The sequence below is a fragment of the Malaclemys terrapin genome, chromosome 16, assembly GCF_027887155.1.
Source record: "Malaclemys terrapin pileata isolate rMalTer1 chromosome 16, rMalTer1.hap1, whole genome shotgun sequence".
Taxonomy (NCBI): Eukaryota; Metazoa; Chordata; order Testudines; family Emydidae; genus Malaclemys; species Malaclemys terrapin.
The window spans coordinates 19,993,242-20,015,000 of NC_071520.1; the positions used below are offsets into that span (position 1 = coordinate 19,993,242).

The window sequence follows — 21,759 nt, forward strand, 5'->3', positions numbered from 1 at the left end:
GTTGTGGCCAGTTTGTTAAAGCTGCAGTTTTGGTGTGGTCACCCTAAAAACGCAACTTTGCCCCATATCCAGGCTTGCTCCACCCCATCATGGGGAGACTGGGAAGGAATTTTCATTGCAGCATGGAGCAGGCAGGAGTGCACAGACTGGGCAACCCTGCCCCAGTAATGGAAGCACAGACTCCCCCTTTCCATCCTTCCCCCCACACCACAGGTCCCTACCGGGCCAGGCTGCCAGGGGCTCATTTCAGCACTGCCAGTCCCTGGACGCTGCTGCCAGCAGCAGGGGCTAGACTCGTTGCAGCTGGCTCCAGGCATTTCTGTTCCCTGCCTGTCTGACAAGGAGAACAGCTTGGCTTGACATGGTGAACAGGCAGCCAGACCAAATCTGAGTGAGTGGTGTGGCAACCTGATGCACAGGATCGAAACACAGGGATGCCATTTCAAACCAGACTGTTCTCCTTGTCGGCAGGGAGTAGAGGCACACAGAGCCAGCTGCAGAGAGGCTGGTCCTTGCTGCTGGCAGCAGCGTCCAAGAGCTGGAGGCGCTGAAATTTGGGACAACTTTAAAAGCTTGTTTTGTCTGCTAAAAGATGCAGTTCGCAAAATAAAGTCGTGGCCCGTGATTTTCTTACAGCCTTAATCATAAGGACATCTTAGCAGAAGATATTCCTTACTAATTATTTCCATGCTCCACAATGTGTTTCCTTAAAAGCTTTTTCAAAATTTAATAGAACTAAAGGAACAAGCATACGATTAAACAATCTTTAGGCTTTGTAAGCCCCATTTCAAAACAACACATACATTTGGGGCAATTTTGTCTTTAAGCGAGTGAGTTTATGTTCTTAAATTTCTAATTTAATTAATTCTTACAGATAGCTTCATAACAAACCCTATAACTACAACTGGAAAAAAAACCAAACACAAAAAAACAGACCTTCGTGATCAGTAAGCAATGTGGTTGCTTTTCTTTTTCTCCCAGATATTGCTGAATCCTAAACAATAGAAAATAGAGTTTATTTTACACAAATTATAAATCCCAAATCTTCAACATGCATGATGCAAAATAATCAGTAAGTAGTTGTCATTTCATGACCATTTCAAAACTTCCAAAGACAATCCACATGCTACTTTCCCTCCCTGCCCAGACTCCCTCCCAAATATAATTATACAATAGTACAAGGCCCCAATCCCACAAAAACAGGCATTAATCTGGACACCTCTAAAGTCCGTACTGATTTAAGTGAAACCATGTGGGGACAGGAGACTAAGCTAATGCATCTAGTTTTTATGCATGTTTTTATCGAGACTAGGTTGGATTTTTAACAATGAACTAAAACAACCAACATTAACTATCTTCATGTCTTATGTTGACCACATGAAAACAAAAAATCATCTCACTGTAATTAGCACTCATTTCAAGACTGTAAAATTAACACAAATAAAATAAGAAAGTAAGCTCACTAATTCATTCTGATTTAACAGTAGTTACCTGAATTCTCGTATCTTGACCTGAAAGATAATATCACATTAGACACCATTTTTATATTGATTAACATAAAGCACATCTTATTGAAAATTATTCAACATGTTTCTTCATTTTTTAATCAATTTCTTCAAGAATGTATGAGATCATTCATGATTATGTGCCAAGGACAAAGTTATAAAAAAAAAAATCAATGAGCCCTGTAGCTTTAATTTATGTTCAAATTTAATTCTCGGGCCAAATTCAGCTCTGGCATAAGAAAGTACAACTCCACTGAAGTGTGTGTGTGTGTGTGGGGGGGGGGTTATTGGTGCATCCCGTCTCTCAGAAAACCATGAGATATGCCAAATTAAACCCACATAGGAACAAGCGTTCAGCAACAAAGGCTGCAGGCTAATGAACTCTCAGGGAGAGCTTTAGTACTTCTGGGTATTATGTTCAAATATATCTATTCTAACAGCAGCACAAGTAAAGTTCTAGTTAAAAGATAAAAGTCAATAAGGATACAAAACTATGACCAAGACATTTATTTTTAAATTGTATTTTGATGGCCTTTCACCATTTCCATCTTGTGAGAATCTTCTGAAAAATGTCTTGATAAAACAACAGCCATGTACCTCTTTTTGAAATTTCTTGTACATTTGAGGTTTTTTTCATTCTTTCTTCTACTTGCAGTTTTAATTCTACCACCTAGAAAAGGAAGTGTGAGGTTGAAAGGAAAGCAATAAACATTAATGAAGTTAACTGCATTTAATCTTAAAGAGAACTATGAATTTCCTTATAATCCTTCATCAACAGGACAGGCAACCTTTACATGCACTCCTCCTTCCAATCAGGTCACTTAATTGCTGCTTTTTGTCATTTTAAGAAGCCTTCGAATATAGAAGATTTTAAGCCAGTGTGGAACTCCGAAATTTTACAGATACTGATTTTTAAATGAGATCTGAGGCAAGGGTGGCTCTTCCTTCCAGAAGAAACTAATGAATCTTTAATCTTGAAGAATAACCGGATATTACAGTGATAGGTACATTAGAAACAACAATAATATTGGGCCAGTTCCTCAGCTATGGCCAGAATGCAGAGTTCAATTAACGTGGAGGAGTGCCAAAATGGCTTTAAAGTTCTCCTTGGCACTGCCCAGATCCTGATGCTGTTTTATACATCCCATCCCCCTTGCGCTGCATTAAATCTGCCTAAGGAATGATCCAAATTGTGTCAAGTTTTAATGTTTATAGGGGGCCAAACATGCAGCCCAGGATCTGCATGGCATATGACAGTGTCTCAACCATGCCCCTTTTCCCCCAACACTACATGAGACCTTGCCTTGTCTCTAGTACACTGCAAGATCATCCCTGAATCATACTACTCTGCCAGTGCAGGACAAAGCAAACAAACCAACCACAGATGAGGATATGGCCCAATAACTTTTCCATAGCACTACTGTACCTCTTTAAACATTTTTGCATTTATACTTTCACAATACATTTACCTGTTTAATGCTGGACCAGAAATGCTCAATTTCTCTAGCAGTAGAAGCAGCAATGCGCCTCAGTCGATTTTGTTCTGCTTTCTTGCTTCTCTCCTTATGAAGTCTTTTATCTTCATGATAGCGCACCACATTTCTGATCAGCTGGATAAAAGCATTAGTTTTGTTTTGAAGTGTAACACCAACTAGCTCTATGCCTCTCACTTTGTGCCTCACACTGGAGAAGAAAAAATATATCCTGAAAAGATATACCACTAAAAAAAAAAAAAAAAACCCTAGGCCTACTTTAAGCAAAGTGTACCGGGAATACACACACACTAAAGGGTATGTTTACACCATAAAGAAAAAGCCCATCACCAAGTCTCAGAGCCCAGGTTATTGACTTGGGTTCATGGAGTTTGGGCTGCAGGACTAAAAACAGCAGTATAGACATTCGGGTTCAGGCTGCAGCCCAGGCTCTGGAACCTGGTGAAAACCTGGGGGGTGGAGAGGATGTAATTCTCCCCACTCGCCCGGGGCCAGAGCCTGGGCTCCAGTCTGAGATGCAACATCTATGCTGCTATTTTTAATCCAGGAGACTGAGCTCCGCAAGCCAAAGTCAACTGATCTGGGCTCTGACACTCAGTGTTGCAGGCTTTTCTTTGCAGTGTAGACATACCCGAAAATAGAATTATAGGCAACCATTAACTGATCTCTTGGTGAGGAGAGAATAATGCTCAATAATTTAATGCTCATGAATTGAACTGTCTTTTCAGACTTTCATCATGTAAATGAAAGATAACCCAAGACACAGAGAAGAGATTTCTTACGTTCTAATCTACATTCACTTCACCTACATTACAGGATGCCAGAATAACCTAGTGCCCCAATATATAATCACCTAGCACCAGTGCTGATGAGAGACCTAAGTTCCTATACTGAAGACAAAAGGTCACTACTTTTAGAACTTCAGAATTCGCTGAAAACATAAGTGTTTTATGAAGTGCTTTACAAACATTACAAGTTTACAAATATGCTTTTGCTCGGGGAGATTGAAAATGGCCCAATGTCAGTGGCAGAACCAGAAATAAAACTCTAGCATTCTGACTCTCAGTGCCCAGGTTCTAACCATGAGAATGCTGCTTATTCTTCCATGCTGTGTGTTAGAAAGAATCATATCCATATTACCTTCTTAGCAGTTGCTGTTTTCCACCTTCTCTCTTGAACAAAATCAGTTGCCATCCATTGCATTTCTTCCAGTAGATAATCTTGGTGAGATTTCGGTCTTGCAGCCTCTTGAAGTTTGGGCAATCGCCTTAGGGACCATAAACCTTCTTTCCTGAGGTCTGCTATTCGTTGATGCACTTGGTTTTCCTTAAAAATATGCAAAACTATACTTAGTTCTCTTGCTGCATAAACAAAAAAGGATGGTCACAGAAAGAAGACATGACTTTTTGACTGAAATGAATGATGGAAAAAAAGTATCACTCCATCCACAGAAACACTTCATACATTTTACATCACACTTTATTTAAAAAAAGAATATGAATAACTGTTCAAGTAACATTAATTGTTTGCATAAATCCTCAAACGGAGAGGAACTCAGAATGGAGTGGTGGTCTCTCAAAGACTTCAGAATAGATGTTTTGAAAAGGTGAAAATAATTATCAGTACAGAAGTTTTCCCCGCCAATGCGGCGTATCACACTTAAAAAATTTTTTTTTCTAAACCTACACATCTGACTAATGATTACTGATGGCTGGCTCAGATACGATTTCCATTCCATTTCTTATTCTGAGAACCAAGCGAATAATTTGATGAATAAGTTTTAATACAAATTAACATTTAAATAGAGGGCAGAAAACTACATGTGGAGTTCCCCCATTTATCCTATCATTTCATGGATGGAAGCTTTGCAAAGCTAGTGCCAAAGATTGAACTTGTACAATTTACTGGATTCTTTTTAAGCATATCTGTAATCATTCTGTATTGGAGGAGGAGGGATAGCTCAGTGGTTTGAGCATTGGCCTGCTAAACCCAGGGTTGTGAGTTCAATCCTTGAGGGGGCCACTTAGGAATCTGGGGCAAAATCAGTACTTGGTCCTGCTAGTGAAGGCAGGGGGCTGGACTCAATGACCTTTCAAGGTCCCTTCCAGTTCTAGGAGATAGGCTATCTCCATTAATTTGTAGCTGGCTCTTGTGCATACACAAATTATACAACTATTGTTTGGGATTTCTTCCCTCTCATTGCTTACACACTGGGTAAGAGAAAATTCAAAATAATTTATTTTGTTTAATTGCATCTCTGATTACAAAACAGGTTATACCACCTCTCGGATATCATTATAGGGAACAGATTCTATTTCCTTGGAGGAGTGTCTGTCAAACCTTTTCTTACTAGAGATAAAACAATAAATGTCTCATAATGATGTCTCCTGCATAATTGATATCATGAGGCCCAAATTCTTTTCCTCCAAGAAAATCTTTTTAAAGCATTTCCTTTCTAGAAAAGGAATGATGCCTCTCGCTTAAGTTAAATATAATATTCTAGCAGAATTTATAAAGCACATCTCGCTGTAGTATGAAGGTGGCTGCATGATATCTACATGCTAAGTGAAATTCACACCCGTGCAGAGGATCTGCATAAGACTCTTATGCTAAACTTCATGAAACTCTATGCAAAACTGAGTAGATTCATAATATTGCTTTCCTTTTCAACAAAGGACTACTCTATTAGTCTCTTCAGTGTATAGTCCAGGAGTGGGCAAACTACAGCCCACGGGATTGCCAGGCCCGTGGTGCAGGAGACTAAGGCAGGCTCCCTGCCTGCCCTGGCCCTGCGCCTCTCCCGGAAGCGGCCAGCACCACATCCCTGCGGCCTCGGGGGGGTGGGGGGGGGCGGGAAGAGGGAGGAGAGGGCTCCGCGTGCTGCCGTCACCTGCAGACATCACCCCCCGCAGCTTCCATTGCTTCGGGGGAGGTACCCGCAGGCGAGGGCAGCTTGCGGAGCCCTCTGCCCTCCCCCTCCCTGGGGCCACAGGGATGTGGTGCCAGCCACTTCCGGGAGTGGCGTAGGAACATGGTGCCAGCCACTTCTGGGAGCGGTGCGGGGCCAGGGCAGGCAGGGAGCCTGCCTTAGCCCCACTGCATGCTGCTGCCACCCCAGAGCCACTCAATGTAAGCAGCGCCGGGTCGGAGCCCTCACCCCGAACCCCTCCTGCACCTCAACCCCCTGCCCTGAGCCTCCTGCTGCACCCTTCCTGCACCCCAACCCCTTGCCCTGAGCCCCCTCCTGCACACCGCACCCCCTCCCACACCCCAATCCCCTACCCTAGCCCTACATTCATGGCCCTGCATGCAATTTCCCCACCCAGATGTGGCTCTTGGGCCAAAAAGTTTGCCCACCCCTGGTATAGTCTGAAGTCCAGAATTTTCCAAAGAGACCAGCAGAAGAACCACCCTTTACTCCACTAGATTGCAATACTGTTTGTTTGAATGGTACATCCTGAAACAGAGACCTTTCATTTTTCAATTGGCTGCAACCATTTAACTTGATGGCCATTACTAAATCCAAGTAGAAAGAAAAGCAATCACCCGCTACTGGAGTCTTTTGCTAAATCACAGCTGGACAAATATTATTTTCAACAAAATACACATTGATATATTAGGTCCTGAAGAAAATAATTCCAGCAAAGACAAGGTAGATATCTTGGCCCTCTCCTTGGCACCACTCTCTCCAGAACTACCAAAGACACTGACTTTTGTTTTTGCCAGTGGGTATTCCTCTTCGCTCCCTTCCTCCCTCCCACCCACCCACCCCCGTGCAAGTGGTGGGCGGGGCCTCGGGAGGAACAGGCCGAGTAGGGACAAGACCTTGGGGCAGAGCAGCAGGAGGAGGTCGGGGCGGGGCCAGGTGCTGGGGCCCACAAAAGGTTAATCTGGCCCTGCAGGTGCTGAACATCCCTCTTTTTTTTGGTGGGTGCTTATGCCCCAGAACACCCACAGAGTCGGGACCTATGAGAGCTACCATTGTATGATAAGAAAAACTGGAATACTGTTAACTACAGAATATGTGAAGTGTGCATGGTCACAAAGATTTTCATCTATAAATTAATAATCAAAATCCAGTTTTACTAAGTGATGGCTCATTGGTTCCTAATAAGTTCCATTAAGAAACCCACGATTATTGGCTTTAATTTGCTCCCTTACTGACAGTATCAGAAATGCATAGGACTAAATGGGCACAGGAAATCAATAACTCTCTCTTCCCTAGAGGTCTCAGACACAACATACAGGGTCCATCTTCTCAGGGCACTGTGAAAAGATTTGCATGCCCCCCCCCTTATGTTGTACATGATAGGCAGGTGACTTCAATCTTCAAGGCTGTCAATCTGAAACCTTCCACGTGTATTAAATGCACTTAAACATAAAAGTGAACTTGGTGAAGTAAAAGGAAATAAAAACACAACTAAAGATTCTTAAGGTTCCTGGGGTTGAGTATTAGACTAACTAGAAAAAAAGATTAAGGAATATTTAATTCACAAAAGTAAATCTTTAAGAGAATAAAGCAGCAGAAAGGCTATGAAACAGAGTTTAGCCTACCTTCAAACTTGACATGGTAAGAGATCCAAAACTAGACAAAAAGATTACAACATTATGTCTTTGTTCCTAGGATTCTCTCTCTATCACAGCCATCAGAACTACCCAGTTTTGCTAAACAAACAACATAATAGAGGAAAACCTGCATGCATTTCCCAGAGCATAACACACAAAACCACACTTTCTAAACATTTCATACAAGACAATGCTTGTATAAAAAAGTTTTAATCAGAATACCAGCTCCAACACAGCAATAGGTAACAGTGGAACCTGCCTCTGCATATGGAGTGCTGGCTGTACCTGCTGTTGAAGAGATGTCATGAGCCGGCTATATGGAGCAGAAGTGATGGAAATACTTTGTGTCTGGGACTCCATTTTCTGAAGCTGTTTCTAGAAACTCTCCGACAGGTGGTTGTTGCTGCGAAAGCTACAATGAAGCTGGGAAAGCCACTGTGAAGACATCAGCAGGTTGCTGCCTCCCAAGCAGCTGAGATGGAGGAGTGTGAGAACTTGCCACATTTTCCACAGACATGCTTGGATGGATTATTTTACTGTTGGCTTTGTTTCTGTCCTGCAAGTTGCACTGTTTGAGGAGTGGGAGGCATTCTACCTGCAAAGCAAAAGAAAATCCAACATATCAGTTTTAAGGGTTGACGTTCTGTTAATTTAACTAGTGAAATATTAAGACAGCAAAAGGGGAAACACAGAGATTTTTGTTAACCAAGTTGCTTTATATTTTGTAACTAATATAATTACATACCGAAAAATTACAGCTAACAAGCTGCAAAGCAATCAGTGTTTTAAAGTGTGTATAGCAATGCTGCTCTTTAAGCGGATTATAAACTAATTTTCTGTTTATGAACATGCAAGATAAAGAGGTGTGAACCAGGCAATCAATTTCATATTAGTCAGAGTATCAAATGATCAAAGGTACAACTTCACTAAAACAACAATTAAGAAAAACAGCAAATTAGACACAAAGGGGTAAAATATCCAACCCAGTGCTCTGAGAATGAGATGTGCAACTCTCACCAAGGTTACCAGGAATTTACCCCAGAGGATTTTTATGTTAGATTAATTGGTATTAGGTGTAATGTTCCAATTAGAGAAAAAATAATTTAAGCAATTATCTTTAATTAGAAAGGTAAAACTAGACTAGTCCTGGTCATTTGCATTATTAAACATTTACTATAAATCTTTGGCATCAGTAGTGGGTATATCAGTTTTATTCTAAAACTTTTACCTTGTATCATTGGCATTAGCTGTTGAAGAGGAACTTCTGCAGCCACAAACTTCCATTATAATTGTGTTTTCACAGTCAGTCATTTTCTTTCCAGACATTCCTTCTCACTGGAATCACTCTGGTCATTTTTACGGTAGTACAATGGGCCCAATACCAAACCCCTTACTTGTTAGAGTGGTCTCATTAACAAGTGGCCCAGTTCCACAATGGAACACCTCAAGTCCCACTGATTTAAAAGGAAATTGAGAGCACTCAGCAATTTACAGATAGATCATAACTCTTAATCTTTACTTTAGTTCTGTAATGGACACTCTCATAGTTGCGTCACTTGAACAAATTCTAGATATGATCTGTTCTGAAAACTGTATAGCAACAAGCAGGATGCAAAATCCACCCTTAAAATGCCAGGACAAGGGAAACCCAAACAGTGCACAGTCCAGAAGTAAATAAATTAGACAAAATTAACAACAAACCAAGAGGAACTAAGTTGTGTGCTGTATTGTTATCAAAACTAGCCATGCAATTTTAGTGGCAAAGTTTTATTGTTTTTAATTGATGAGAGATGCAGTCAAAAGTAGTGAATTCTTCTATAACATATCAAATTCAATGAAGGAAAAAATCTTGGGATATACAAAAGTTAGAACTTTTTAACAACATTTGAAATAGCTGCTGCTAAGATGAAAAAACAATTTCTAACTTGTATCTGGAGATAGGTGGGCAGTTGCAAGAATATATTTCCATCTGCCTTTTTCTGTTACAATCTTTCCCCGGGAGAAAATATTTTGAAAAAAGAAAATAATTATCCTTTTAAAATTCCTCAGAACTATGCACCATTTTGTTGATAATACTCCATTATACAGCTGTTTCACTGAAATCATAAGAGGAAAAAGCATATTTTGCTGTGAACCATGTATTGTTTCTAATAGATTTCTATCACAGTGGAAGTGTGTGCAATTATGAAGGCCTCTCACAAGTAGAACCCGTGTATTAAGTTCAACTCAGATCAAAAGGGTTTTTTAAACCTCCTTCCAAATATACAAGAATTACAAAGCTTCCCATGATAAAAACCCATAACATTTTATAAACAACAAGCACCTCAACCATAGCCTTTATTGATGCTAGGGATCGTGACTGAGGTGCAGCAATACAGCAGAAAGTGGTTGAGAGAGTTGGAACAAAGAGAGAAAGAAAAGAGAAAATGAGCCAAAGCCTATACAGGTGACAAAGAGAATTAAGCCATTTGTATTTCTGTTATTGTATGACAACTTTCTAAAACATCAAAACGAGATAAACTAATGAATAACTTTGGAAAGGAAGGAAAATAATTCAGTTTTGAAATTAACTAGGCTTTAAATTGCCAGCAGTGGACACTGCGTGATTACAAAACTTGCTTCTGATCACAAAAGGGCTGCAATCCAAATAAGAACATAGCTAAGTGACATAATTAAGAACAAGAATGTAACGAAGCAAACAAGGTTAAACAAATCCTGTGCAAGAGTAGCTCAAAAAGGAGGTGATGGTCAGCCAGGGCCTGCCTGCCAGCCCTCGCACTGCCAGCCCAGAGGTTGCCACTGAGATCAGCTACAGAAAGCACTGGGCTGGCCACTGACACCTGGCCTTTTCCCCTCCCCCAAACTCAAGAGCTTCTCCTTCGCCCCTCCAAAGTAGCCTCCTCAGAACCTTCTCCCCCAGGAGACCCGACCTCAGCATTTTCACCATGCCTCTTGTAGCTCGTTTTTAATCCACTTGATGTCCTATCATATACAATGGGTCTGCTCAATTACTTTCCTTGAAGCACTTGATGCTGTTAGAAGCGGCCCTTGGATACTAGTATTCATGGTGGCAAATTAGTAGTTTTCATATGACATGGGCTAGGTCACCGACAACGTTTGCTTCACTAGCTACAGGTTCAAGATGCTGAATGAAACAATCTATGAATGAGGTTGTCAAAGCCTGCATTCCCGTACAACAGCAATTGCTTCAGAATATGGAAGCCCTGCTTGAGCTGTCTTGATACACAAAAAGTCCACAATTTGAAGGCCTCAAATTGATTAATCTCCCAAACACACCAACATTTATAAATCTTGGTGTTACATACCAAAGCCAGGATCTAGAATGTCTACCTAAACATTTGGTAATGACTGCACCAGAAAAGAGCTGGACTGTGTAGGGCTTTGAGACTGAACTTGGAGCAATGGCAAAATACTGGAATATGTGCTAGAGATCGATGTTCAAACCTCCTTTGCAGAGGGCTAAACTGAAAACTTGACAATGTTGGATTTGGGATTAGCAATGGGATAAACATTATCTGCTGGATTCCTAGAGCTACTGGTACAACTGCAGTGTCATGTTCCCATTCTGCCCAGCTACTGGAATTCAACTCATTATAAATAGCTATATTTGGTAACTGTGGTGCAGGCAGGCTTCCAGAGGAGATATGTCCTTTATGGGCAGGGGATAGAGGGAAGCAGCACAGCAACATAGATATCATACCTCAAAACAGAAAATAGATCTGACAGGTAGCTCCTATATTTCTCTGCACGTCCAATTTACCTTAACAATAGAGATGACTAAGTCCATAGGGAAACAACATTAACACAGTAACTAATATCCATAAAAGCAAGGAAGTTCCTAGTTAAAGTAAAACATACGTGTATCCAGTATAAACCATATATTCCTCATTTGGGTACCTGCTTAGGCCATGTTCAGACTAGGAATCTTGTTTCCTTGTTTTTGGTCTTCTATTGCAAATTAAATATTTAGGTTTGTGTGTCATTTTGTGCTTGTCAATCTATTTGGGGGGGAGGGATAGCTCAGTGGTTTGAGCATTGGCCTGCTAAACCCAGGGTTGTGAGTTCAATCCTTGAGGGGGCCACTTGGGAATCTGGGGCAAAATCAGTACTTGGTCCTGCTAGTGAAGGCAGGGGGCTGGACTCGATGACCTTTCAAGGTCCCTTCCAGTTCTAGGAGATGGGATATCTCCATTATTTGATGCTTCTTCTAGCATCAACCCTGGAAGCAGCAACATGTTCAAGGCAAGAGCCAAGCAGTAAATGTTCTTACTATATATCCAGGTCTGAAGTAAAACTGCCCAGTGTGTCTTGTTTCAAGCGGTGCCCCGGATTTTCAGGACTACCCTCGCGCCTTCCAGGGCCCTAAAAACCAGCCAGAGGGGGCACGCAGCACCAAGCTGTAACTCGACCCGTGTTTTGTTGGGTTGTTTTCAACAAACCGGTGGTTAAGGAGCACAGAGTCAAGCAGCCTGTTCTAGGGATAACCTTAAGCCCCAGAAGGGCACAGACACCTGCGTGGAGGCAACAAGCTTTCGGGGCAGTGCAAGGGGACAGGTCGCCCCCTGCCCCGGATAACCGCAGCACGGAGCTGCACCCACCACAGCGCTGACAGCTGCGTGACAGGGTCCCTGCTCAGCCAGGGCCTCGGGGACCCAGGGGTCTGCCAGCCCGGCCGCCCGGGGCCTGCCACTGATGATTAGCGACAGAAGGCACCGGGCTGCTGTCCACCGGGACCTGACCGCAGCAGCATCGCCCCCCCCCCGCAAACTCCCCTCCGAGCTTCTCCCCCCACAACCGACCGAGCCCCGCCCCCTCCGAGCTTCTCCCCCTCAACCGAGCGAGCCCCGCCCCGCCCCCTCCGAGCTTCTCCCCCTCAACCGAGCGAGCCCCGCCCCGCCCCCTCCGAGCTTCTCCCCCCACAACCGACCGAGCCCCGCCCCCTCCGAGCTTCTCCCCCTCAACCGAGCGAGCCCCGCCCCGCCCCCTCCGAGCTTCTCCCCCTCAACCGAGCGAGCCCCGCCCCGCCCCCTCCGAGCTTCTCCCCCCACAACCGACCGAGCCCCGCCCCCTCCGAGCTTCGCCCCCCACAACCGAGCGAGCCCCGCCCCGCCCCATCCGAGCTTCTCCCCCTCAACCGAGCGAGCCCCGCCCCCTCCGAGCTTCTCCCCCCACAACCGAGCGAGCCCCGCCCCTTCCGAGCTTCTCCCCCTCAACCGAGCGAGCCCCGCCCCTTCCGAGCTTCTCCTCCGCCCCCTCGGGGGACCTTCTCGCCTCTGAACACCGCCCCCCACCCGCCCTCAGACAGCTCCCCTCGACCCCGCCCCGCTGGGGGCGTGTCTCCGGCCTAGCCCCGCCTCCCATGGGCCCTTCCTTCCGCCCGGCTCAGCGAAGTCCCGGGCGATACCACTGCAAGCTCACCCTGGAGGGGGGGAAAATGCCGGGTGGGCTGTACCACTGCGGTCTCCGGTGCAATGACTCACCAGGAAGAGCGAGGCTGTCGAGCAAGGACCGTCCAAGCGGGGGGCGGGCGGAAAATGGCGGAGGACTCCGCTACGGGTACGCAGCAGGGACATAACAGCGAGGGTGCACAGACACCCCCCCACACTTCCCCCCTGCTCTGTGCGCACCAGGGGGCGCTGTTGTCGGACAAGAGGAAGGGGAGGCCAGGGGTGGAGGGGACAACCATCACCTTGCTACACAAGCAGCTAGGGCTCCTGCACCTCTTCTGGGCCCAATTCCAATGGGACAGGGTTGCCTTCTGGCTGGGGGTAAGTGGTGCATGTCTGTAAGCCCCAGCTCCTGGAATCACGTTACTATAGAAGAATCACCGCTTTCGTATTTAAAAAACAAGTAAGTTTCTGGCCCAGCTTGGGGGGGTGGGCGAAAGGTTAGCAACAGGACCCACCTGCAGGCACATAAGGCAAATAAACACTATCTCTTTTCTTTAAATCATCTTAGTTCTGGGGGGGTCTGACTCATGCTGCTTGGCAACATGAGTTGGGCCAGACTTATTACACATGGCTGGTCTGTGCTAGAAAGCTGGATCAGCTTAACAACATTGCTCAGGGCTGTGAACAAATTCATGCACTATGCCAGTAATTAAGCCTAAACCCCAGTCCTAAGCCTACCACTAAATCGATAGGAGAATTCTTCCATGGACCTAGCTACCGTCTCTTGGAGAGGTGGACAGCTAGGGCAGCATAGCTGTAACAGTGCTGCTTATTTTTCTAGTATAAATGTACCCATGGACACAGGCAGCTGCCCGGACAAGTGTGTACCAAGTTTTTAATTGTAGAAGGCCTGATCTGTACATGAAGAGTTATATCAGTATAACTATAAGTTCGGGGTGTTTTTTTTTTTTTTAAAACCATTATAGTTTGAGTTCAAGCCTTAGTCTCAGTTATCCAGTATGAAAGGGAACATCACTTATGGTCTCGATGCCAGTGCCATGAGTGCAGGGGACTGAACTAGATGACCTCTCAAGGTCCCTTCCAGTCCTATGATTCTATTTCACTTCACAAACCACAATATGACTTGGTCTACACTGCAAAGTCCTGACAGTATAGTTATGTCTGCTAGGGGTGAAAAAAATTCACAAAGCTCTGGGCAACATAGCTATGCCTGCAGAACCTCCATTGTCAATGGAACTATGCTGACAAGAGAGTGCTTTGGCAATTTAGCTACCTACCATTGTTTTTAGTATGTTGGTGGAAAATCTGCACCTTAAATAGGGGGGTATGCTGGCACAGACTCTAGTTTAGACATCACTTAAGATACTGGCATAAACAACTACATCCACACTGCAGTTCGGGGAAGCTTGCTACTTGAACTGTACTAGCACAGTTAAAGCAACAAAAAAAACCTTCTAGTGTACATATGCTAAAAGCAGATTTTATAAAAACCTACAACTATCTCCAGGAATCTTTACATTAAATTCAAAGAAGTATCCCAATGAACAAACAGGTTTATTTGCTTTCAAATCAAACATTCCGGTGTGGAATCTGCAGCCCAGACCCAGCAGTATTGTGCCAGTGAATGAGAACCCAGAACTGGACCTGAGAGCAGCCTCTCCAGGGTAAGTGAAGGGCAAAAAGTAAGCAAACAGCACACACAGAGCAAATAAAGTAAAAATGTTCAATTTTAATGATCTAGGGCAGTTTCCTCTAAAGGTTACAAATGAAATTCCCATTGAGTTGACAATATTCCCATAGTTATTTTATTAAGAATGACCCAGACTTTGCTCACAGATTGAGGTTGATTAAAAAAACAAAAGAGAGAGAGAGAGAGGGAAGAGATAAGAACGATGATGTAAGTTATACAAAATATTGAGGGATGTACAAGAAAATCTAGGGGAAGAGAGCATCTCCTAAAGGCACACTGAGACATACCCCTCACAATCCTGCTTTTACCTACGAGACAAAATATGGATCAAGACCTTCTGGAGATAAAATTAAAACCCTAATTAAAACACTAAGAAACACAAGAGCATAATATCTGCAGCAACTTATTAATAAAGATAAAAGGACAAATGACTGACAGAATCGTAAGTCCAGAGGCCTTAGATAAAAACCATTTAATACGTTTCACAGAACTGAACAGAGGAGACAGTCCTTCAAAGAGAGAACCGTATTACATTCATGGAGACCATAGGCTTAATTCACATCCACAGGTGCTGTAGTTTGTGTGTCAAATCCACAGGGGCTGCTGTACCGGTAGGAATTTACATCCACTGCCACTGATGCCACTGCCCTCCCCCGGGGTCCTGCCCAGGAAGGGAGCTTTAATTTACACAGCTCTGAGCCTCCTGGTGAAGTTTAGCTGGAAAGGGCTCAATCGGCATGTTTCCTAGGCCTGGTCTTTGCTTAAAGTGCAGGTTGACGTAGCGATGATGATCAGGGGTGTGAAAAATCTACACCCGAGTGCTGTAACTATGTTGACCTAACTCCTGGTGTAGATGCAGCTAGACTGACAGAAGCATGCTTCCGTCAACCTACCTACAGCATCCCTACAGTGACAGAAAAACCCCTTCTGTCGCTGTATCTACACTATGGTGCTGTGGCTATGCCTTATAGTCCCTGTAATGTAGAGATGCCTTTAGGCATCCCATCCCTAAGGCACCAGCTGGCTTCATAAGTATGAGGGTTGTGGGAGGCTTGCACCACCGCTACTTCTCTCTCCCATCCCCTAAGAAAGTTGGTCCCACAGATGGTGAATTAAGCCCAAAGTCTGACCAAAAAAATCCTCAGCAGCTTCATGTGCCCAAAACACAGAAAACTAAAATGTTGCTCACGGAGGAACAAAGGCCATCAGGCCTTGGTTAAAAGCAGCTGTTTCTTAAGCTGTGTTGCATATTCTCCCCTCTAAACTCTTTCTAAGTTAGGGGCATAGTCTCCTCTTCTTCTGCACACAGATCCAGGGGAAAATGCTTTGGGCCAAATTTTCATCCGCAACCTCTGAAACCATGTGTGTGTATTTGCACACCTACTCGACAGCACATACAAATCCCACATTATTGCACACAACTCCCCCATCTGAATGGTCAGATGAATAATGAGGATTTGTATATGCAAAGTTTCTGCATGCTAGATTGAAGCCTACTGAAAATTTGAACCTTACATTTTACACATTTAGGCCAAAATGCAGCAGAGAGCTACCTAGCAAGTCCAAGGGATGGCAAACCAACTGCAATATAATTGGCCGTCTACCACAGGCAGTACTGAACCCCCTCTAAGGTTTCGTACTTTGCAGTTTGTGATAACAGTACTTTACATGTTCAAAGTGGTTTAACCTTAATTAAAGGGTTTGTGAAACAATTACCTAGGCTGGAGATACCCTGCATACATAGGCAGCTATAAATCTATGTTCTGGGATTGTCCAAGTATAAGAACACATTGGAACCATCTGCTGTTAGTAACATCTTTAAAATAAAAAGATCAGCATATCCCCTGATACACACATACCAGCCCACTTTCCAAAATTAGATCTCATTCATGAAAGGAACAGTTTCTCAAGCTTAAAGATGGCAAAGAAAATTAAGTCTCTAGCCAGAGAATTCAGGGCCACCAGTATAACAACAGATTTCTGATCCCAAACAAATTGCATGTGAAAGTCATGGATAGTATGCAAAAAAGTCTCAAATTCTGGCAATCACTGCAGCTACAGATGAAGAAATTCTGTAAACTAAAGAGGTTTTTAAAGTAGTACATAGAGGTCTTCAATCTATAAAATGAAAAGAAAAAAATCTATTTAAAAATGTTTTGCACTTGCCTTATGTGGAGATTACACGTTTAAATATCTGTATGTTTCATATAAGCACTTTTACTGGAATAAAAACATAATTCAAATTACATAATGAAAACAATTCCTGCACAACAAGATTCCTTTATAAAGTACATTTTTTGTTATTTTAGTTTTCAAGGATTCCACGTTCCAATGCATCAGTTGTGGTGTACACAGTCACTTTCAGGGTCACTGCTGCATTATATCCCCCCCCAGTTCCTTTTGGTCGTCTGTGACTACTCGTTTTCAGCATGCAAGAAAACCTCTGCTTTACTGGATTGCTGGATTTAGAAAGGCCACTTAGTTCTACCCAAACTGAATCACAAGCAGCAAAGATCCCAGCTCCTGCTATTTACTGACTCAGTCAGAGTCATCGTCACAACCATCACTGCCTTCAAGATCGTTGCTCTGCAAAGTAGAATAGGAAAAAAAAAAAAAAGGTTTTGTCATCAGCTTATTATAGACCCAAATCAAAAGACTGGATCGAAACTGCTCCAAAGTCTAGGGAAATGTGAATCTGGATCCAAATTTCATGACTTGGACCCAACTCTACTTACTACATTTGAAATTATAGCCCGGGGGGGGGGTGAGGGAGCAGGGAAAATACTGTCTTTTACTTCTTATGACAGATAGTTAAATGGAAGAATCCAGTTCCTTATAGCTCCGTGGAAACAATAACTTACAGGCATGCTGTCAGGTCAATTTAGATGCCAAATAATAATGCCAGAATTGTTATTCCTGTTAGCACAGCAGGGCCAACACAAGCAGGATTTATTCTTTCATACATCATTAACAGAATTGTTTACTAAGTTCTAAGCAATTGCTGAAGAACTCTGTTCAGTTAAGTGTGAAACTGAATGACGACAATCTGCAGCATACTGAAAATGCAGGGAGAGCATATAAAACTTCATTTAAAAACACAATGAAGGACACAGGGCTCCTGTACCAAGTGTATTCTTCCTTTTCATATTTAAGTCAATCAAAACCTCCATATTTCTTGAAGCAGTCACAAAACTGAGAATTTCCCCAGAGCGCTCCAGAATCTAGGGACCTCACTGCAAAATTTAGGTCCAAATTGTCAGAGAGAAATAGGGCTTTGTGCACAAGTGCCGAAAAGTAAGTAAGTAAGTTTGTTTTTTTAACTGTGTTCAGTTGTACAGTAACAATCTAAGGGGCTATTAGTAACACATATAAGGAAACTGGTTTAAAGTTTGAATTCTAAACTGGCTTGTTCTTTAAAGGGACAATGTCACTCTGACTGAATAAAGTTAGGGGTTCTACAGTGTTTTCTTAGCACAAAGTCAGAGTGCAGTTATAAGAAAGAAAAGCAGTGTCAGTGATGATCATGGTATGGCTTAGGGCAGGGGTCGGCAACCTTTCAGCAGTGGTGTGCCGAGTCTTCATTTATTCACTCTAATTTAAGGTTTTGCGTGCCAGTAATACATTTTAACGTTTTTAGAAGGCCACTTTCTATAAGTCTATAATATATAACTAAACTATTGTTGTATATAAAGTAAATAACGTTTTTTAAATGTTTAAGAAGCTTCATTTAAAATTAAATTAAAATGCAGAGCCCCCCGGATCGGTGGCCAGGACCCAGAGCCGGCTCCAGGGTTTTGGCTGCACCAAGCAGCCAAACAAAAACAAAAAAAAGCCGCAATCGCGATCTGCGGCGGCAATTCAGCGGGAGGTCCTTCATTCCAAGCAGGAGTGAGGGACCGTCCGCCGAATTGCCGCCAAACAGCTGGACGTGCCGCCCCTCTCCAAAGTGGCCGCCCCAAGCACCTGCTTGGTAAGCTGGTGCCTGGAGCCAGCCCTGCCAGGACCCGGGCAGGGTGAGTGCCACTGAAAATCAGCTCGTGTGCCGCCTTCGGCACGCATGCCATAGGTTGCCTACCCCTGGCTTAGGGTGATGGATTTCCAACTGTTGATTTAAAAACAAATGCAAACAGCTGTATGTAGCTTTGAAAAGGAAATGGCCATTTCTATTATAAAATAAAAGGCTGTAAATTTATCCAACTGCAAAACAACCAGCACAACATGCTGAAGTGTAAATAGGCTAAAATTTTTTTATTATGGAATCGATCACAAAACTCCTTATTTATCTGTTCCCAGCCAGCCCGTGACAACTGTGAACCTAATGTTGTATTTGTTGTTATAAGTAACAAGCACACATGGCTTCTGCTAGCCCTGCAGCTCCATGCTTCTTTAACATGTCATCAGTGAGCCTTTATCATCATCAAACAGCACTGGAGGCAGGAGAGAATTCTTTGTACCTTTCTGAGTCACATTAAACAAAATTAAGGTGGCATGTGTTACAAGCATTTTACATCCAGTTACAACAGTGTTTCCATATAGTTTATCTACATGAGCACCACCGCAGCAAAACAATTACCAGAAGTACAAAAATAACCCTGACAAGTCTCTAGTTGTCCTTATTCATGCCATTCACCCAGGCTGTGGATTTTAATTTCAATATTAGAATTTTGTCTCACACCAAAACAAATCATAAAATGTTAAGAGGTGGAAGAGACCTAGTCCGATCCTTGTCAGTGCAGGATTGTTCCCTACATATTGAGACTCTACTTTAAAGAACTCCTGTTAACTAAAGATTATTCAAATCACCACTCCAAGTTTTCAGATGTGCTGGGAAACATTCATTAAAAAATAGATTAGGATTCCATTGAGTTGTTTTTGTAGTGCTGTCTCCAGCTTAGTTTTAACAGGTCCCAAGCAAACAATGTTTCCACGACTCCCTTTGGAGACTATTCCACAGCCCAACATATCTGTCAGGAAGATCTGAATTTCAGTCTACAAATTCCCTTTCTTAATACTATATCCCATGTCTCCTAGTTATACCTATTCAAATCAATAGCAGTTCCATGCACCAAAAGTTTGATCTTACAACTTCCTATTAAGCTCAGTGGGAGTTTTGGCTCCTGGTGGGTTAGAACATAAGAATGGCCCTACTGGGTCAGACCAAAGGTCCATCTAGCCCAGTATTGTATCCTGTCTTCCAACAGTGACCAGTGCCAGGTGCCCAAGACAGAATGAACAGAACAGGTAATCATCAAGTGATCCATCCCCTGTCGCTCATTCCCAGCTTCTGGCAAACAGAGGCTAGGGACACCATTCCTGCCCATCCTGGCTAATAGCCATTGATGGATCTATCCTCCATGAATTTATCTAGTTCTTTTTTGAACCCTATTATGGTCTTGACATTCACAACATCCTCTGGCAAGGAATTCCACAGGTTGACTGTGCGTTGTGTGAAGAAATACTTCCTTTTATTTGTTTTAAACCTGCTGCCTATTAATTTCATTTGGTGACCACTAGTTCTTGTGTTATGAGAAGTAGTAAACAACACTTCCTGATCTACTTTCTCTATAACAGTCATGATTTTATAGACCTCAATCATATCTCTCCTTAGCCGTCTCTTTTCCAAGCTGAAAAGTCCCAGTCTTATTAGTCTATCCTCACATGGAAGCCATTCCATACCCCTAATCATTTTTGTTGCCCTTTTCTGAACCTTTTCCAATGTATCTTTTTTCAGATGGGGCGACCCATCTGCACACAGTATTCAAGATGTGGGCATACCCTGGATTTATATAGAGGCAACATGATCATTTCTGTCCTATTATCTATTCCTTTCTTAATTATTCCCAGCATTCTGTTCACTTTTTTGACTGCCGCTGCACATTGAGTAGATGTTTTCAGAGAACTAACCACAATGACTCCAAGATCTCTTTCTTGAGTGGTAACAGCTAATTTAGACCCCATCATTTTATATGTATAGTTGGGATTGTGCTTTCCAATGTGCATTACTTTGCAGGATTGGGCGCAAAGTAACTAAATTTAGTTTCCTCTCAGTTTAAGCTTCTTTGCAAGTGAACAGACCATTAAAACAAAAAATTAGATAAATGATAAGAGTTCTCCATGCAAATTGGTATTTAAAGGGACCTACCAAATTGAAATCTAGTCTCTCTTGAGTTCAAGGTAGTTACAGATAGTAACATTTGATCCTGGCTCCCAACCTAAATTTATGTGGCTTAGCAATCACATCTTCCTGCACTTTACAATATTTCTTCCTTTATCCACTTGCCATGTGCAAAAGTAACAAAAAACAGTGAAAGGGACTATACACAAAATGCCGTCGTATATATACATGTATTTCTCGATATTTGGATATGATTATTTTAGCCTAATCTCTTGAAGTGATAGTTATGTTAGGTGGTGTAGTGACAGCAGGTAAAAGTGTTCAAGAAGAAGAGCAATTATTTTTTAAGTTGACAGTATCCCTCTAAAAAGATAAGTTTCAACCATTACCTTTGAGTTTCTGTCGTTGACTTGTACCCCTGAAGAAGTGGCATTGAAGTCATGGATGGAGAGGGTGCTCAGCCAGTTTACCATGGATTGCTCCTCCCTTTCCGTGTTGATAATAGTGGGATAGATATGTTGCTCTTTGAAAACCGCGATCTTCTCCTCCTCCTCTGTCCATTCCAGTGGCTCATGTAAACCGTCATTTCCAAAGCGTCTATTGTACTTTTCAAAGTGCACCTTTTCCAAGACCAGCCCAAGCCCTGGAGCTTTGGGGACATCCACCTTTTCTTCTCCCCAGCTGCGCTCCATGATGGACTCCGGTGCATAGCCTTTCACTACAGCTATCACCAAACCAATCATCTTCCTTATTTGGTGCATCATAAAACTCTGTCCTTTCACTTTTATCACTGCAAATTCCATGCCTTCCCTCACAAAGGGCTCTTCACAGTACATCTCCATGATGTACCGTTTGGCACTGGGGTCTTTGGGTCCCTTCTGAGAGGTGAAGTTGTGGAAGTTATGGGTCCCTTTGTAGCAAGCAAGAAGCTTGTTGACTTTCTCAAGAGTCTCTTTGC

At 42.9% G+C, this 21,759-nt stretch overlaps 2 protein-coding genes across 5 annotated transcripts in view; both read right to left on the bottom strand.

Moving 5' to 3' along the window:
* The window catches only part of LOC128824775 (E1A-binding protein p400-like), a 46,852-nt gene extending 35,268 nt beyond the window's left edge, over nucleotides 1-11,584 (bottom strand). For all 4 annotated transcript variants that reach the window (XR_008442532.1, XM_054006678.1, XM_054006677.1 and 1 more), the window contains exons 1-7: nucleotides 8,793-11,584; nucleotides 7,850-8,159; nucleotides 4,139-4,324; nucleotides 2,975-3,115; nucleotides 2,103-2,175; nucleotides 1,492-1,511; nucleotides 937-994 (exon numbers count right to left, since the gene is read on the bottom strand). Coding sequence is in view for 3 of the 4 variants with exons in the window: in XM_054006678.1 (XP_053862653.1) it covers nucleotides 937-994; nucleotides 1,492-1,511; nucleotides 2,103-2,175; nucleotides 2,975-3,115; nucleotides 4,139-4,324; nucleotides 7,850-7,924 (553 nt within the window). In the remaining variant the exon portion in view is untranslated. The remainder of the gene's footprint in view (nucleotides 1-936; nucleotides 995-1,491; nucleotides 1,512-2,102; nucleotides 2,176-2,974; nucleotides 3,116-4,138; nucleotides 4,325-7,849; nucleotides 8,160-8,792) is intronic.
* Nucleotides 11,585-14,705: 3,121 nt separating this feature from the next.
* Nucleotides 14,706-21,759, bottom strand: part of PUS1 (pseudouridine synthase 1) — a 12,565-nt gene continuing 5,511 nt past the window's right edge. Inside the window, exons 5-6 of the mRNA XM_054006753.1 lie at nucleotides 21,191-21,759; nucleotides 14,706-17,272 (exon numbers count right to left, since the gene is read on the bottom strand). The exon at nucleotides 21,191-21,759 is cut by the window's right edge and continues 129 nt beyond it. Coding sequence (XP_053862728.1) covers nucleotides 17,225-17,272; nucleotides 21,191-21,759 — 617 coding nt within the window. The 3' untranslated portion in view covers nucleotides 14,706-17,224. The remainder of the gene's footprint in view (nucleotides 17,273-21,190) is intronic.